This window comes from Capra hircus, chromosome 7 (assembly GCF_001704415.2).
Source record: "Capra hircus breed San Clemente chromosome 7, ASM170441v1, whole genome shotgun sequence".
NCBI classification, from domain to species: domain Eukaryota; kingdom Metazoa; phylum Chordata; class Mammalia; order Artiodactyla; family Bovidae; genus Capra; species Capra hircus.
In genome coordinates, this window is record NC_030814.1 from 103,135,907 (window position 1) to 103,153,398 (window position 17,492).

General features: G+C 48.2%; 1 protein-coding gene across 4 annotated transcripts in view; it reads left to right on the forward strand.

Annotated features, from left to right (window-relative positions):
• The window catches only part of SLC27A1 (solute carrier family 27 member 1), a 40,700-nt gene continuing 28,991 nt past the window's right edge, over positions 5,784 to 17,492 (forward strand). Inside the window, exons 1-2 of one of the 4 annotated variants that reach the window (XM_018051382.1) lie at positions 5,784 to 6,106; positions 7,691 to 7,858. In XM_018051382.1, the coding sequence (XP_017906871.1) occupies positions 7,692 to 7,858 (167 nt within the window). In that variant the 5' untranslated portion in view covers positions 5,784 to 6,106; position 7,691. Of the gene's footprint in view, positions 6,107 to 6,820; positions 6,933 to 7,327; positions 7,374 to 7,690; positions 7,859 to 17,492 lie in introns of those variants that run through there. The other 3 variants (XM_018051383.1, XM_018051385.1, XM_018051384.1) reach the window with 3 other exon arrangements.

The window sequence follows — 17,492 nt, forward strand, 5'->3', positions numbered from 1 at the left end:
TTCAAGATGTTACTGAGAGCAAAATGATCTCAACAATGGGGAATTTTTCTATGATGTTTATGAGGTATGAAGGAAGATAAAAGCAAACCTCAGGAAAATGGTGTTGGGAGGCCAGAAGGGGGAGCTCTCACGCAGTACACTCAAGGTCAATAACAGGAAGAACTGTCCTTTACAGGCCCCAACAGAAGATTCATCAGTTACAGGCACCAAGAAGAAAAGATGTACATTGCATCACCTACAGGAAATCGACTCCCCCAGGAACTTTGCCAATGAGGAACTGTCATCACCTGAACTCTCACTTTTCTCCAGTGGATTTTCCTAAAACAATGCCTTTCAACTTCCTCCTTTTTCTCTGTAAAAGAATGACCCTCTCCTTTAAAAAAATGATTATTTATTCATTTATTTGGTTTTTCCAGTAATCATGTATGGATGTGAGAGTTGGACTATATAAAGAAACCTGAGCGCCGAAGAATTGATGCTTTTCAACTGTGGTGTTGGAGAAGACTCTTTAGAGTTCCTTGAACAGCAAGGAGATCCAACCAGTCCATCCTAAAGGAGATCAGCCCTGGGTGTTCATTGGAAGGACTGATGCTGAAGCTGAAACTCCAATACTTTGGCCACCTGATACGAAGAGCTGACTAATTTGAAAAGACCCTTATGCTGGGAAGGATTGGGGGCAGGAGGAGAAGGGGATGACAGAGGATGAGATAGTTGGATGGCATCACTGACTCAACGGACATGAGTTTGAGTAAACCCCGGAAGTTGGTGATGGATAGGGAGGCCTGGCGTGCTGCAGTCCACGGGGTCGCAAAGAGCCGGACATGACTGAGCGACTGAGCTGAACTGATTTATTTTGGCTGCACTGGGTGTTTGTTGCATCACGGGCTTAGTTGTATGTGGAATCTTAGTTCCCCAACCAGGGATTGAACCCAGCCCCTGGGTGTGTATATTGAGAGCACAGAGTCTTATCCACTGGACCACCAAGAAGTCCCCTTGTCTGGTGTGTGTGTGTGTGTGTGTGTGTGTGTGTGTGTGTGTGTGTGTGTGTAAATCATTGGACTTGCCTATGGTTTTTGCTGTAGCTTGCGTGTCCTGAATTGCAATTCCATGCTATTCCCCTATAACCTCATCTTTGCTGGTAAAATAACTGTTTTATTTTTAAGGTCAACAGAGGCGCTGGGCTTGTGTTCTCAGAACAGCCCTATAAGGCCTGCGTGGTTTTATTCCATTTTACAGTGAAGCACAGAACCTGGGACCAGTCACTCAGCCAATGGTTATCTGTCAGACCGCACAGCTCATTCCAGCTTGACTGGACCTTTCAGCTATCCCAGAATTTCCAAACTGTAACAACTCTGCCCTTTGGGGCCAGATCATTCTGGGGGCTGTCTTGAACATCATGGGAGATTTGGCAGAATCCCTGGCCTGGACTCACTAGATATCATAACACCCCCCACTCCCACCACACATGATTCATTGTAACAATTAGCAATGCCTCCAGGGACTTCCATGGCTGCCGGTGGCTGAGTCTCTGACCTCCCAATGCAGGGAGCCCGCGTTTACCCCGGTCAGATAACTAGATTTCACATGCCACAACTAAGACCCAGCGCAGCCATAGAAATAAATAAATACATAAATAAACACTTTTTAAAATGTCTCTAGGTGTCAACAAATGTCCAGAGGGGGCAGGATTACCTCCTAGTTGAGAATCACTGCTCTAGTATGTTACCCTGCTGTTACTGGGCTGACTGGTTGCCCTTACAGAGACATGTGCAAGTCCTAACCCCCTAGAACCTGTGACTGTGACCTTTTTTTTGGAAAAAGGGTCTTTGCAGATGTAATTAAATTAAAATTTCATGATGCGATCATCCTGGATTATCTAGGTAGGTCCTAAATCCAACGACAAGTGTCCTTGTAAGAGGCACAAGAGATACAGACACAGGGAAGCAATGTGAAGATGGAGGCAGAGATTGGACGAAGGTGGCCACAAGCCAAGGGATGCCTGGAACTGGAGGCAGGAGGGAGATGCCCCCACCCCCACCCAGAGTAAAGGGATCAGAGAGTCATTCCCTGTGGACTGAAACTCCAAGACAAACACAGCAGGACAATTGAAGGAGGAGGCTGGGCCCTGCCCAGACCACGTATTTCTCATTCTCGAAGTCAGGAGAACTTCTCGACCACACATGTGCAGAAAGACTCTTTAGAAGTCAAAGAAGGCGATGTGAAGGGATGCTCTACGCCTTTTCAGTAGAACCCATCTTGGCTAAGAGATGCATGGGCTCACGTGGGAGGATCCCGAGACGCACCAAACATGGACTGCGAACCAGGAAATCGAAATGACTGGCCAAAGGAGACCCAGAAGAAATGCCCCCTGAAAGGAACTCAGCTACCAGAAGGGCGCAACTCAGCGGCTCTTTCTCTCTCTGAGTCTGCCCACGTGCCTATCCACGCCCGTCAGATCAATCGCTCCGTCGTGTCCGACTCTTTGTGACCCCCATGGACTGCAGCACGCCAGGCTTCCCTGTCCATCACCAACTCCCAGAGCTTGCTCAAACTCATGTCGAGTCGGTGATGCCATCCAACCAGCTCATCCTCTGTCGTCCCCTTCTCCTCCTGCCCTCAATCTTTCCCAGAATCAGGGTCTTCTCTAAGGAGTCAGTTCTTCCCATCAGGTGACCAAAGTATTGGAGCTTCAGCTGCACCATCAGTCCTTCCAATGAATACCCACATGTACTGTACTCTTTTTCCTCTTAATAAATACTTTGTTTGACTACTTTCCATCTTTGTGGGAATTCTTTTTTTGCAAAGCCAAAGGGCCAGGGCCTTGTCACTGACCACCAGTCCACTGGCTAGGATTTGGTGGTCTCCCACCAACCCGGCCTCAGTCTCCAGCTGGGAACCCGAGCCCTGCTTCAGGCTGTTGCTCACTGAGGACACCTGAGGTCAGAACCACCAGAAATCAAAAGAGGCAAGAAAGCACCCCTAGAAATTCCAGACGGAGTGAAGTTGCTGACACTCTGATTTCCGAGCCCGGCTTCAGGAAGAACTGCGAGACAATCCACTCCTGTTATCTTAAGCTACTCAATTTGTAGGATGTTGTTATGGCAACCCCGCTACACTAATACTTCTACTGTGGTGGGCACTTGAACTTGGCTGGGAGAAACTACTCCCTCCCCCCTAGTGCTCATGTTCTATTTATAGCGCAATTCCCACGCTGTGATGGTCCACTTACTTTATTTCAATATACGCTTCACTTCTCTCGTTCTTCCAGAAAGTTCCAATAATTCCCTCTGCTGAGGACTGCAGATCCCTGTGATTACCTGGGGAAGGGAGATACCTGTCTTTCTGTGTCCCCCACCTACTGTGTGCCTGTTCATTCCCCAGATGAGAAGCCCCCACGAAACTTTGTGCATGGTGCCCTGGGAGGTGATCAGCCAGAGGGCAATCAATGCGCAGAGGTGAGAGGTGGCCCACCCAGGATCACCCCACTGGAGAGGCTCAGAGCCTGCTTTGACCCTGAAGCTTGAGTTCTGCTCCCCTTGTCCAGGTCTCAGTTTCCCCTTCTGGACAGGAAGGGGAAATGGGGCAGGACTGTTCCTTTACCGGTCATCTGGAACCCTGGAGAACTGCTCTGTTTTTGGAACTGGGAATTATTCAGATCTTAGGAAGGGAAGGCTGCCCTGTGTTGTGTGATGTCCCTGAGGGTGTGTGGAAGCCCTTATGTAAAGAGACAAAGGGCTTCCCAGGTGGCGCTAGTGGTAAGAACCTGCTTGCCAATGCAGGGGATGTAAGAGACATGGGTTCGATCCCTGGGTCCAATGCCTGGGTCGGGAAGGTCCCCTGGAGTTGCACAGCAACTCACTCCAGTATTCCTGCCTGGAGAATCCCATGGACAGAGGAGCCTGGCAGGCTACAGTCTGTAGGGTTGCAAAGAGTTGGACACAACTGAAGCGACTTAGCAGCAGCAGCAGGCGTAAAAAAAGAACACTGCTCACTGAAAACAGCTTGAGTCAGTGCTATGGAAATGGTCCCTCCACTGGACTACTGGCACCATCTTAAGAAAAAGGTGGGTCTCCAGCGCCGTGAGGACTTGGGGATTGCTGACTGAAGACCCAGAAGAGTGTCTCCAGTAGCCATGGGAGGAGTTAGAAGAGATTGTTATGTGGCATATGGGATCTTAAGTTGCTCCACCAGGGATGAACCCTGTGGAAACACACAATCTTAACAACAGTCCCATGTGTACTACTGGTATTTAGCCAGGGCTCAGTAAACCTGGAAAGATGGGGGGAGGAGGAGAGAGAAGAAAGTGGAAGAAGAAGGGGGGAGGAGGGAAAGCCACAGGATGAGAGGAGAAAGGGAAGAGGTGTGGGTGGAGGAGAAGAAGATGAGCAAACGGGGAAGTGGAGGAAGGCTAAAGGAGGAGGCAGAAAACTTGAAAAGGGAAGCAGAATGGGGAAGGGGGATGGGTGGGGGGAATCAGGGCAAGATGGAGAAGAGGGAGCCGCGTTAGGCATTACCGACAAAATAGAGGCAGGGCCCTAAACCCCCTCCCTTTGTTCCGCAGGCATGGACCCAGAATGAAGAAGTTAGGCTTTGTGATTCTGATTTGTTTTTCCCTTTCCTCGGCCGAGCTGACTGAAGAGAATATTAAGGTGTTTATTGTTTTTGAGAGGAGCATGAGAAGGCATAAAGCCTTCTGCAGCTGTGCTCAAAGAATAATTCATAAAGTTAATCACTGACATTTGTTCAAGGACTTTTACAATAAAGTGTTCCAGGGTGAGCACACAGGCCGCAGCTTGAGCCCATGGGAGGGACTGCTATCTGAAGCCCATTTGTGAGAAAAGTGTTTATGGCAAAGGAGTTTGCTGAATTTAGGGCTTAGGAATAATTAAAATAGAAGCTAAAGATTTAAGGATTGCTGTAATGTTACAATATTCTACTATAGCTTATAGAAATTACGGACTTTAGAGATATTATTAGCTAGAAGCCCTTTCTAAGAAATAGTGAGCTTAGGGTACTAGGGGCAAACAGGACTTAGAAAGATAAGAAATAAACTGAGGAATGTGGTATGCAGCCCAGACATTAGCATGAGTTACAGTGGATTCACAAGGACACATGAGAAAAAGTAGATAAGAGAATCGCTGAGGAAGGAACTCCTTTTGAGGGGCAACAATGATTTTTGGAGAAAAATCAATCTGGGTCAATGGGAACTAAAAATATCAAACCTCTGACCTAATGCTTTTGTAAAAGTATAAAAGAGAATCATAAGCTTGAAATAAACAGGCAGTCCAAGAAAAATGAGAGGCTGCCTCAGTTTCTCGCCGACACTGCCCACCCCTTCAGGTTGAATCCCTGGCTGCTGGAGCTGGACTCTGGCAGAGAAGTTCAAGGAAGACTGAAAGGGAAGGAAGGGAAGCAAGCTCTCTGCCCACATTTGTGAAAGAATGAATCTCAACTCCAGCTAGTGTGACAGTGTCAAGCCTCAGTTTCTTTACCTGTAAAATGGGGTGATCACAATAGCACTATCTGGAAGGAAAAGAGTAGCTGCTATAGTTTCTGGGCATTCCTGAACCCTAGCTGAGAAAGTCGGGGACCAATGGCTGGATCTGGGCCTGTCCTCCGGATCTGCCTCCTTGTCCCCATTTCACCCACCCTAGGTAGCCCGCAGGGACCAATGGCAGCATGCGTGGGGGGAGTGCCTGCCCAGTCCTGTCCTCTAAATGGTGCTGGAAGCAGGCGCTGGCTGCCTCCCAAGGAGAGAGCTGAGAAGGTCGGCCAAGCAGGGAAGAAACAAGCAGGGGTGGGATAGGCAAGGGGGCAGAGGAAGGGGGAGCTTCGAGAGAGGGTTCCAAGGCAGAAGCCCACATGGGCACAATGCAATCACAGCAGGCCCCATGAGCCTGCAGAACCAGAAGCCCCAAGGGGAGGTCCTCTGTCTTGGCCTCACTGTCGGTGTCCGCCTCCTGCCTGAGCTTCTGGGAGCCCACGACGGAGCAGCCAAAGCCTGAGGATCTGTGAGCAGCTCCAGGTCAGCCAGGGAACAAGGTGGTGAGCAGTGAGAACAGCACTAGCCCTCACTGGATCAGCTGGAGGGCTTTAGGGTCTCTAGGTGAGCATTTAGGGTTAGGGTTGCAAATAAAGGACTCTGTGGAGCTTCCTGTGGAAGGATGGGGACCTGGTGTGTGGATTTTTTTATCTTCCCTGGGCAGCTGGGGTGTTATTGAGATGAAACTCACAAGATTTGGAGATTCGGATTTGGGATTAGTTGGGTCCCTGGAATATACCTTTAAGACTGAGACAGAGGTTGGATTCCCTCACAACTCAGGTCTCAGTCGGTGAAGAATCTTTCTGTAGTGCAGGAGGCCTGGGTTCAATTCCTAGGTCGAGAAGATCCCCTGGAGAAGGAAATGGCAACCCACTCCAGAATTCTTGCCTGGAGAATCCCATGGACAGAGGAGCTTGGCAGGCTACAGTCCATGGGGTTCCAAAGAGTCGGACACGACTGAGCGACTAAACTACCACCCACGGGTTGGATATTCTGGGACCCCTAGGCTGTGAGTTTAGGGCTCCTCAGTTTCCTGGAACGTGTGTTTAAAACCGAAGAGGCGTTAGGGATTGGATTTAGAACAACCTGGGCCAAAGCCCAGTACAGGTAGGCCCTGAGTATAAACTGGGACTTTATAGTCCCCGGGCGGTTAGAATTCAGTTTGCCATCTAGGGCTTGGGCCGGGAGAGCCGGGGAGCCACGCCTCTTGGCTGAGGGACACACAGTTTTCTAATTACCAGGCTGGGAGGGGAGCTGGGAGCGGAGCTCGGAGCCTGGGGAAATTTGGTGTTGGAGACAACAGCCGTCCTTGCCAGGACGTTCTAGCCCCCAGGTCTCGTTGGCAGTCGTCACTCTGGCCAGAAACCCCTCTCTATGGTCCTGGTCTCCGGTACGGGGTGGGCCTCGGCTGTGCCGCAGCGGGGCTCTAAGTCGGGTCGGAAGAGAGCTTGTCTGGGAGGGCAGGTGGCGCGGGGCCTAGGGTGCTAGGTGGGCCCGGGGGGTGGTGACTGCCAAAGCCTGAGGGCGGGGTCGGTAGCCGGGGTGGAACTCAGGCCTGTGAACACCCGCTAAGCCCAGGGCCGGGGGCGGGGCTTGAGCCCCAAGGGCGGGGCCTTACTCAGAGTGGGGCGGGGCCATGGGACAACCTAGGGGCCGAACCTGGTTTAGAGGGGGCGGGGCTCTGGAACAGTGCCTGGAGCTTACGGGCGGTGCCAGAGGCCCAACCTGGGGGTGGGGCCAAGCGAGTGGCGGAGGCGGGTAGAGGCGGGACCTAGAGGAAAGCACGGGACCAGGGTCTGTGGTGGGGCCAAGGTGGAGCCTAGGCTTGTGGGTAAGTCGTTAAGGTGGAGCTTGGGTTCGGGGTACGGCCGCTCAATCGAGGCATGGGGCGGGGCTCGCCAGTGACTGACGGAACAGAGACTGTGTCGGGGGCGTGGAGATACACTAATGATTGGCAGAAAAGCCTGGGCCGGGCTTGAAGCAGGGAGGTCTGGGACGGGGCGGAGCCTGTCCGAGACCAGTCCAATCCCAGGCATCGGGGCGGGGCCTGGCTCGAAGCGGGAGCGGAGCTCGGTCTGGGGGCGGGGTTGGGTCGGTCTTGAGGCGGGGCCCGGCTGCCCGCGGCCTCAGAGCTCTCCGCCTCCCCAGGATGCGGGCTCCAGGTGCAGGTTCGGCTTCCGTGGCCTCTCTGGTGCTGTTATGGTTGCTCGGACTGCCATGGACCTGGAGCACGGCGGCGGCTCTCGGCGTGTACGTGGGCGGCGGCGGCTGGCGTTTCCTGCGCATCGTCTGCAAAACCGCGAGGCGGGACCTCTTGTGAGTGCAGCCCGGGCCTGATCCAGGGGCTGGGGTCGGGGGCGGGCTGAGTGTCCACGGGGGACCAAGAGAGGGGGTCTGCAAGGGCGGCGTGAAGACAGGGGGAGAGGTTTTGGAGGCTGGGAGGCGGGGTTTGGGTGAGGGCGGGGCTAGGGGCGGTGCTGGGACGGAAAAGAGCGGATTGGGGACTCTGAGGGCACCTGCAGGGGACAACTTGAGGGTCTTTGGAGGGAGATGAGTAGGTTTCAATGCCCTTGAGACTGAGTGGGTGACTTCAGGGAGCTGGACGACAGCTTGGGGGTATTAGGAGTGCGAGTAGGTCTTCCGGAGAGCTGACACTGATGGAGGGGGAGCTGTGCATTTTAGGGGGGCGGGGGTCTTTATGAGGCTTTGGTAACTGGAGGACTGGGGACTCTTCAGGGACTCTGGTAGGTCCCTATGGGGCTGTCGGGAACTTTCTCGGAGAAGATGAAAGGGCTTCCTGGGGAATGTATAAAGGGTTTTTAGGGTCTTTGAAGGGTGTTTGTCTGTTTAGGGCCATTTACAGATTTTTCTGTAGTTAGAATGCTGGTTGAGAGTTTGAGATCTGTGCGTGATTTTGGGGGTTGTTCACTCCAGTACTCTTGCCTGGAGAATCCCATGGGCGGAGAAGCCTGGTGGGCTGCAGTCCATGGGGTCGCTAGGAGTCGGACACGGCTGAGTGACTTCCCTTTCACTTTTCACTTTAATGCATTGGAGAAGGAAATGGCAAGCCACTCCAGTGTTCTTGCCTGGAGAATCCCAGGGACGGAAGAGCCTGGTGGGCTGCCGTCTATGGGGTCGCACAGAGTCGGACACGACTGAAGTGACTTAGCAGCAGCAGCAAGGCCTGCCGAGAGGTTGCTGTGTATTCCAAGGCTTGCTTAGAGGTCTCTGGTGACTGACTATCTCTAGGGAGGGTTCGCAGGGATCCTTGGAAGGTCTCTGGGCTGTCTCTGAGGGCCTTGCTCTAAGAAGCTGTTGGGAGTCCTTCTGGGGTAACATAAATGTTTCTGGGCATTCCACCGGAGCAAGTCTTAGGAATAGCCTCCATGTGGAAGTCCGTGAACACTTGCTATGGGTCTGCCAGTCTTGGTGCCCATGAGAAGATGGGAGGACTAACCCATTGTAAAGATAAACTGAGTTTCTGTGAGCAACAGGGGTGGTGTGGAGTTGGAAAAAGTTCCTCTGCTAGCTGACTAGTTCTGAATTCTTTAGAACCCACCCTTTCCTTTCTACACCCTGGTCCCTGCCCCTGGTTTTCTGACATGCAGCTCAGACTGTGCTCTCTGCTCACACATTTTCCACGACCTCTACCCGCTGCAGTAGAAAAGACTCAGTCCCCAGCTGTGTCCTTGGGGTTCTGCCATTCTGTTGCCTGCCCACTTGCCACTCCCCACATCTCCATAGGGCCCCCAGATCAACTTGCCTTGTCAGGCTGAGGCTGCTTCCTCTGCCTGGAACACGTACGTGTGCATGCTCTGTCGCGCCGTGATGTCTGACTCTTGGCGACCCCCAGGGCTGTAGCCCACCAGGCTCCTCTGTCCATGGGAGTCTCCAGGCAAGAATACTGGAGTGGGTTGCCATTACCTTCTCCAGGGAATCTTCCTGACCCAGGGATCAAGCCCGAGTCTCCTGTGTATGGAGGATTCTTTAGCACTGAGACACCTGGGAAGCCCACGGGCCCTCTTTTTTCTTTTTTTTCCCACCTGCTGATGCCTTATGATGTTGCCTCCCTCAGAGGAACCTTTGCTGAATTTTCCTGGGCAGCACTCTCCCACGGCTCCTTGTTGCTCTAAGAATCTAGACCAAGTGAGCTTTCTGACCTTGTCCCCAACCTCCTGTCCTTTTCTTTGTCACTCTTCCCACTAAACTGGCTTCTGTGCCATTCCTAAACATGCTCCTATTTATTCAAGCCCCAAGGCCTTTGCACTTGCTGTACCCTTTGCCCAGATCACGGTTCCCTTGTTCTTTATTTTCATCATGGGTTAAATGTCATCTCAGACAGCCCTCCCCTGACCCTGTGTCTCTGTAGACCCTCCTACCTTCTTGCTTTCTAGGAGGATAGCCAAGACTGACGCAGGGCTCCCTCTGTGTGAGGCGCCCTGGGAGTCATGGCTTTTTCAAGTCCTCCCAGCCACCCTGGGAGGTCTGTACTGTCTTGTCCCATTTTACAGATGAGCAGATTGAGGCACAGCATGGTTTGGTCACTTGCCCAAGGTCACACAGCTGGCCGATACCAGGGGCAAGATTTGAACCCCGACAGTGTGGCTCCAGAACTTGACTTGTAACCACGAGCAGCATCAGTCACTTATAATTATCTTGTGTGTCTGCCTTCTTGCCTTTTAATTTTGGGGTCTCTTTTCCCCCTTGGACTAAACTGTGGGCCTGGTGGGAGCAGGCGGCACAGACTGCCCTGTGGCCCTGGCCTCCTCCCATCAGTGTGGCACCCAGCAAGTGCACAGGATATATTTTTTGACTGATGGACCTTTCCCCACCTCCTTCCTTGGACTTGCCTAGGCCCCAGCTCTGCTCCATGGAGCAGGGGCTATCCATGCCCAGGCCTGTCTCCCCTGGAACAGGGTAGGAGCTGAGTCCACTCTGAATCCCCAACACAGAGCTTGGCACACTTTCTGTAAGGAGGCAGCCTGGAAGATGGTTGCACCTTCTGGTCTTCATAGCTTTGTATGATCCCTTTCCTTTGAGTGTGGGCTGGACCTAGTGATTCACTTCTTTTTTTTTTAGTTCACAAATGTTTATTACCAAATGCTGAAAGCTTTTAAGAGAAAAGATAAGAAGATTTCCTTAAACCTGGAAAAACGAAACATAAAAGAACCAGCAATGTTTTAAACAAAAAAAATCATAAAAATTATAATCATCTTCATCAGTTTATTCAGTCCTATGCAATTAGTTTTTGATCTTCATCTTTTGTTAGCAGTTTATGAATCTAGTTTTTCTTTGGAGTACTATAAATCCTTACCCAGTTGATGTTATGATCTGAAAATTACCGTAAACTTGTATCCTAGAGTACTTGTCAGAATTCTTTTTAGAAATTTCTCCGAAGAAGGAACACTCTTGTAGGAACTCTTTAGGAAAAGCCTCAGAGTAAAGCAATAACTGTCCGTAGATGTCAAAAGACTTAAAATGCCATAGCTAAAGATCTGATTAGAGTTCATTACAGTGTAGTTGACAGGGAAATTTGGTTATTTCTATGATACATAGCACTGTAAAACAATAACTAGAGTTATGACTGATAATATTATCAGTTATTATATTATTATAAATAGAATATCACTATATGTATTATAATGTTTTATTGCAACATTACCAGAATTGATGCTTTTGAACTATGGTGTTGGAGAAGACTCTTGAGAGTCCCTTGGACTGCAAGGAGATCCAACCAGTCCATTCTAAAGGAGATCAGTCCTGGGTGTTCATTGGAAGGACTGATGCTAAAGCTGAAACTCCAATACTTTGGCCATCTCATGGGAAGAGTTGACTCATTGGAAAAGACCGTAATGCTGGGAGGGATTGGGGGCAGGAGGAGAAGGGGACGACAGAGGATGAGATGGCTGGATGGCATCATTGACTTTATGGACAAGAGTTTGGGTGAACTTTGGGAGTTGGTGATGGACGAGGAGGCCTGTTGTGCTGTGATTCATGGGGTCGCAAAGAGTCGGACATGACTGAGCAACTGAACTGAACTGAACATATATTTCTAGGAACATGATATAATTTTAAAAATACTTATATACCTATATAAATACAATATAAAGAAAGCTTAGTATTTTTACTTCTTAATGCTTCTTCACATGTAACTTAACATATCAAATAAGTCTAATTAGTTTAACATCTATATTTTTGTGAGAAGAGAGAACAAATCTTTTGTAATATGCTAGGGGCCCTCTAAAAAAAATCCCAAAGTTAGTTTGAGGTCAAAAAGACTTCTTTGAGAATTTCATCTTGGGGAAGGTTTTAAAAAAATATTAAAAGGTTTAAAAACACTTGGTCACATAGGGTCATAGGACACTGTGAAACAATACTTACGTATTTAACCAAAGTCGCAAAGATTTTACAGGCAAATATAGGTTGCATAGCTGGTGATTCACTTCTGATGAATAGAATATAGCAGAAGCAATAGGATATTATTTCTGAGATTAGGTCATCAAAGACTGTGGCTTCCATCTGGGGTGCTCTTCCGTGGGTCCCTTACATGGCAGTCAGTAAGGCAGCTCTCTGGAGAGTTTCGCATGAGTGAACTTGGAAGTGAATTCTTTCCCAGTGAAACCTTGAGATGACCACAGGCCCAGCCAACACCTTGATTTACAAGAGAGCCAGAGCCAGACCACACAGCTAAGATGCTCCTGAATTCCTGAAACTGTGAGGTGATGAATGTTTGTTATTTCCAGTCGGTAACTTTGGGTGTAATTTGTTACACAGCAACAGCTAACCAATGCAGCTTGTCATAATACCAGTGTTCTAGTGTCCTCACAATCTTGTAAGGAAGGAATGCTTACTAATCCCATTGGATTGTTGATGAACCAAAGCAAACAAATAAGGCAGGTCATTTGCCTAAAAATGCATAGCCGGGGGGCGGGGGGCAGGGCTCTAGATGCTGTTCTTAGCTGCTGTGTTGTGCTGGAGTAGTGGTGGAGGCTGGCTGCATTTAGATCTGAGGTTCAAAAATATTTAAGCACCCTGCCCCAGTTCTTCCAGCTCTCCTCTATTTTCATCATGAAATCTGATCACATTCATCCTTGTTTATTTCTTCCTGCCCTGGTGCCCTGGAGCTCAGGGTGGAAAACAGGATGGGGCAAAAGGAACAGAGGGACAAGAAGAAGTCTCAGGAAGGGTCCAAAGGCAGACAGTGGCCTCTTTGTCCCCAGAGTGGGGGTGGCTTGTGCTGCTGCCAGGCAGGGCGGCCTAGACATGTGGCTGGAGCCCAGCGCCGAAGTCCACTGCCCGCCCGTGGGTGTGCTCCGGAGAGGGCTGTGAATGCTCGGGTAACGTGAGCACGAGCCCCTGCGGCCTCAGCTCGCATTTCTTTGCTGTGTTGTCTGTGGACAGGAAGCATCCTTGTGGGGGCTGTTTCCTATGGTTCTGACCCTTAGTGCTAACCCTCTCCCCATGGTTGTAACACTAGTATCCCTTCATGGGGTTTTGGGGGTACCCTATTGAATTCGTCCATGGGAAACTGAGCTGGGCACAAAGTAGGTGCTCAGACTTGTTGGCACTGATTGCCTTCAGGCAGCAGTGGGTACCTCAGTCATTAGGAGCTTGGTGGCTGGAGCCAGAGTAGCTAGCCCATGAAATTTCACCCTCTGGGTCTCCGCTCTTTCGTCTGTAAGAGTGCACTGTGTACAGCACCTCTCCTTCAAGAAAACGTGGCTTGAGTACCTGCTGTGTGCAGCGTGGGCGCTTGGTCTGCCACGTGGTGCACGTTGAATGTTGCCCTCAAGCTTCGGGGCAAGCTTGGGCAGGAGCAGAGGGACCCTGCCAGGGGTCCTGGGGCTGGGTTGTTCTGTCCTCTACTTGTTGTGTGACCTTGGGTATGTTAATTCACCTTTCTGAGCCCCCACCTCATCTACCATCTGGCATGGGGATTTTAGAACTGTACTTTGAAGTCTGGCTATAAGGTCAGCTCAATAAACACTGAGGTCGCTCATCGGAGCAACTCTGTTTATTAGTTGAATGGTCAAGATATCAGGATTTGACCAGGGAGTTGAGTGTATAAACAGCTAACTTTTGACATTTTACATTTTCAGTTAGTTTTTTGTAGCAATTAATACATAACAGGTACAAAATTCAGATGTTAGAGAGAGGTTTGCAGTGAATGTTGCCCTCTCTGGACTGCCTGCAGCCCTGCAGTTCCCCTCCTCAGAAATGTCTTATGTCTCTTTGCCAAGATATAGTTATGTAGGGGCTTCCCTGGTGGTCAAGTGGCCAAGACTCCATGCTCCCAATGCAGGGGGCCTGGATTTGATCCCTGGTCAGGGAACTAGATCCTACATGCTTCGACTAAGAGTTCATAGGCCACAACTAAAGAACCTGCTTGCTGCAAACAAAACCTGGCGCAGCCAAACAAATACATACATATTTTGAAAAAGGAATATATGCAGATCTTTTGTTCTTTTTTAAAAGTACTTGGCCACACCCCACGACTTGTGGGACCTTTGTTCCTCAACCCAGGGTCAAACCCATGCCCCCTGCCTTGGAAGGCAGAGTCTTAATCACTGAACTGCCGGGGAAGTCCCAGACCTCTTGTTCTTGGTGCTCACGAGTGGCCACACATCCATCATCATTTTCTTCACCACGTGCTTTTTTTCTGAAAGTTTTCCTTTTATTAAAGTCATGCAAGGTTCAAGATGAAAGATTCTAAGCCGTCTACCTCAAGTGGCAGCTGCCTGCTCAACCTTGACCCACATTTTCTCTTCTCTGTCAGGAGTGATTCTTACCTCTTGTTTGAATCTCCAAATGGCTTATGTGACAATATCTGCATTTTTTCACTTTGAGAGCTCGTCTGTCCTCTCCCTCTATGGAAGATGAGGATTCAGCACCCCTTTATCCCCCTGTCCTCATTTTCTTTCTGTTCCTGTGCATGTTGTACACATACCCACCCCCCATACATACCCAGACATGTTTTTCCATTCCTTCATTGTCCCAGTATTATCACAGTAGATTCTCATCATCTGTTCTACAGAATTGCTGCAAACATTGAATTAGCAAATACTGAATCATTGTTCCTAGGGAAAATACAGGGTTAGGTTCCTGAGAGCCTCTGATCACATTTCCATCAACCAGTCAATACTTAATCTTGTTTTATGCGTGTTCTATTGAAAGACACCTCCTATATATTGTTTATTTATTACAACTGAACTCACTGCCAACAACATTATAACTCATGCCTGAATAAAACTTTCTAATGTGCACATCTTCTCCAAAAGGCACATCCCAGCCTTCTTGTGCTTAGGAACCCTAGACATCATTTCAGCATTATGCGTAGGACCCCATTTTAAACAGAAAAATCACCAACAAAAAGCAAAAAGCTTAATAAAAACTGTGGTGTATGTGGTGTTTCAGTTCAATTCAGTTGCTCAGTCGTGTCCGACTCTTTGTGACCACATGAACTGCAGCACGCCAGGCCTCCCTGTCCATCACCAACTCCCAGAGTCCACCCAAACCCATGTCCATCGAGTTGGTGATGCCATCCAACCATCTCATCCTCTGTCATCCCCTTCTCCTGCCCTCAATCTTCCCCAGCATCAGGGTCTTTTCAAATGAGTCAGCTCTCTGCATCAGGTGGCCGAAGTATTAGAGTTTCGGCTTCAACATCAGTCCCTCCATTGAACACCCAGCACTGATCTCCTTTAGGATGGACTGGTTGGATCTCCTTGCAGTCCAAGGGACTGTCAAGAGTCTTCTCCAACACCATAGTTCAAAAGCATCAATTCTTCGGCACTCAGCTTTTTTTATAGTCCAACTCTCACATCCATACATGACCACTGGAAAAACCATAGCCTTGACTAGATGGACCTTTGATGGCAAAGTAATGTCTCTGCTTTTGAATATGCTATCTAGGTTGGTCATAACTTTCCTTCCAAGGAGTAAGCATCCTTTAAATTTCATGGCTGCAATCACCATCTGCAGTGATTTTGGAGCCCAGAAAAATAAAGTCAGCCACTGTTTCCACTGTTTCCCCGTCTATTTGCCATGAAGTGTTGGGACTGGATGCCATGATCTTCGTTTTCTGAATGTTGAGCTTTAAGCCAACTTTTTCACTCTCTTCTTTCACTTTCATTAAGAGGTTCTTTAGTTTTTCTTCACTTTCTGCCATAAGGGTGGTGTCATCTGCATATCTGAGGTTATTGATATTTCTCCCGGCAATCTTGATTCCAGCCTGTGCTTCCTCCAGCCCAGCATTTCTCATGATGTACTCTGCATATAAGTTAAATTAGCAGACTGCCAAAAGGATGTTTGTTTTTAATATAAGCTAAACAACTCTATGTATTTTCTCTGGAGTTATTGATTGCCTTTGTATTTGTTAGTTGTCTATGTATCTATCTCTACTTCAAGCTCAAACTCCACACATTTGTCTCTCTCTCTTCTTATGTTTATAGTATCAGATGGGCTTTCAATTTTACCTTTTTGGAGAAATCTCTGTTCTAGTCTCCAATCTGTCCAAACTGTGCAAATTGCCCTTTCCACCTGGGGTGTCACCATCACCCCAGCCCTGCTCCTAGCCATCCTCCTGAAGATCAGCATCACTTTGACGTGGGCTGGATACCCGGTTTCCTGGGTTCCTGGTAGTCCTCCTCTTTGGTTTATTCTTTCAATTAGTTGGAGCACGTCTTTATTAGTTTTGGGAGAAATGATGCATGGGAATTTAAGTTTTTGAGACCCTCCATATATGAAAATATTTTCACCCTCCCATTTGACTGGTGGTCTTAGACTTCTAGTTTGGATATTACTTTCCTTCAGAATTGAAGGCATTTCTTATTTTCTTCTCACATCATGGTTATTACTGAGAAGTCTAAAACCCTCTGGTTCCTGATCCTTTGTGGTAGCCTGCTTTTTTGTTTTTCTTTCTGGCAGCTTGTGGGATCTTTTCAAGATAGTGGGCTATTTCCATTCATTGTATGATCTGTTGGTGGGGTTTCAGGTCAAGGAAGTGTTTTTAATCCTATGATTGGTGATTTCCTCACCTTTCCTTCCTTTGTCCTTCTTTGAACTCCTGTTATAGAGTGCCTGGAACAACGTCTAGCTTGAGAACTATTTGTTGAATATGATGTTGGATCTTCTGGACTGATGCTATAATTTTCTTATCTTTTCTCTTTTATTTTCCATCTCTGTCTTTTTATTCTACTTTCTATGATATTTCTTCAAATTACTTATAACCCTTCTATTAATGTTTAATTTATACTCTCACGTTAAAAATTTTTATTATGATTATCATTTATTCAAATTAATAAACTTTATTGATTTTTTAATTATGTTTTTTCTTTTCTACAAAGACTTCATTTTTTACTGTCAGTTATAAGTTTACAGAAATTGAGCAGAAAGTATTATATACTCCCTCCCTATCCCCTGCAGTTTTCTCTATTTTTAAGACCTTGTGTTAGTATAGTACACTTGTCACAACTGATAAGTCATTATTGATACATTACTATTACTATTTACTAAATCTATATTTTTCACTTGGGTCATGTTGTATGTTGTATATTCATGGTGCCCTCACATTTAAATTTTTCACTTTCTTTTTTTTTCTTCATTCCCTGAAAGCTTTTTTTTTTTTTTAAATACTTATTTCATGGATGCAGTAAATCTTCTCACATCTTCAGGAATATTAATGACTTTATTAGGTTTTTTTCCTCTTTGCACGATCTTTTCTTTCCTCAAAGCTTCTCTTCTTTGATTAGTTTAGTCTCCATCACCCCTGTTAGAGGAGCCCCCCAGGAGTCTGGTGGTCTTCAGTCATAAAGCCAGTCAGAAGCTCTCAGCATGAGTGTGCATAAGGGGCGAGGGGTCTTGTCAGCTGAGCTTCACAATGAGGGTCACCTGGCAGGTGGTGCTTTGGGGAAACTGCAGGGCAGTGTCCTCAGGTCTTTCCTCTGGGCCT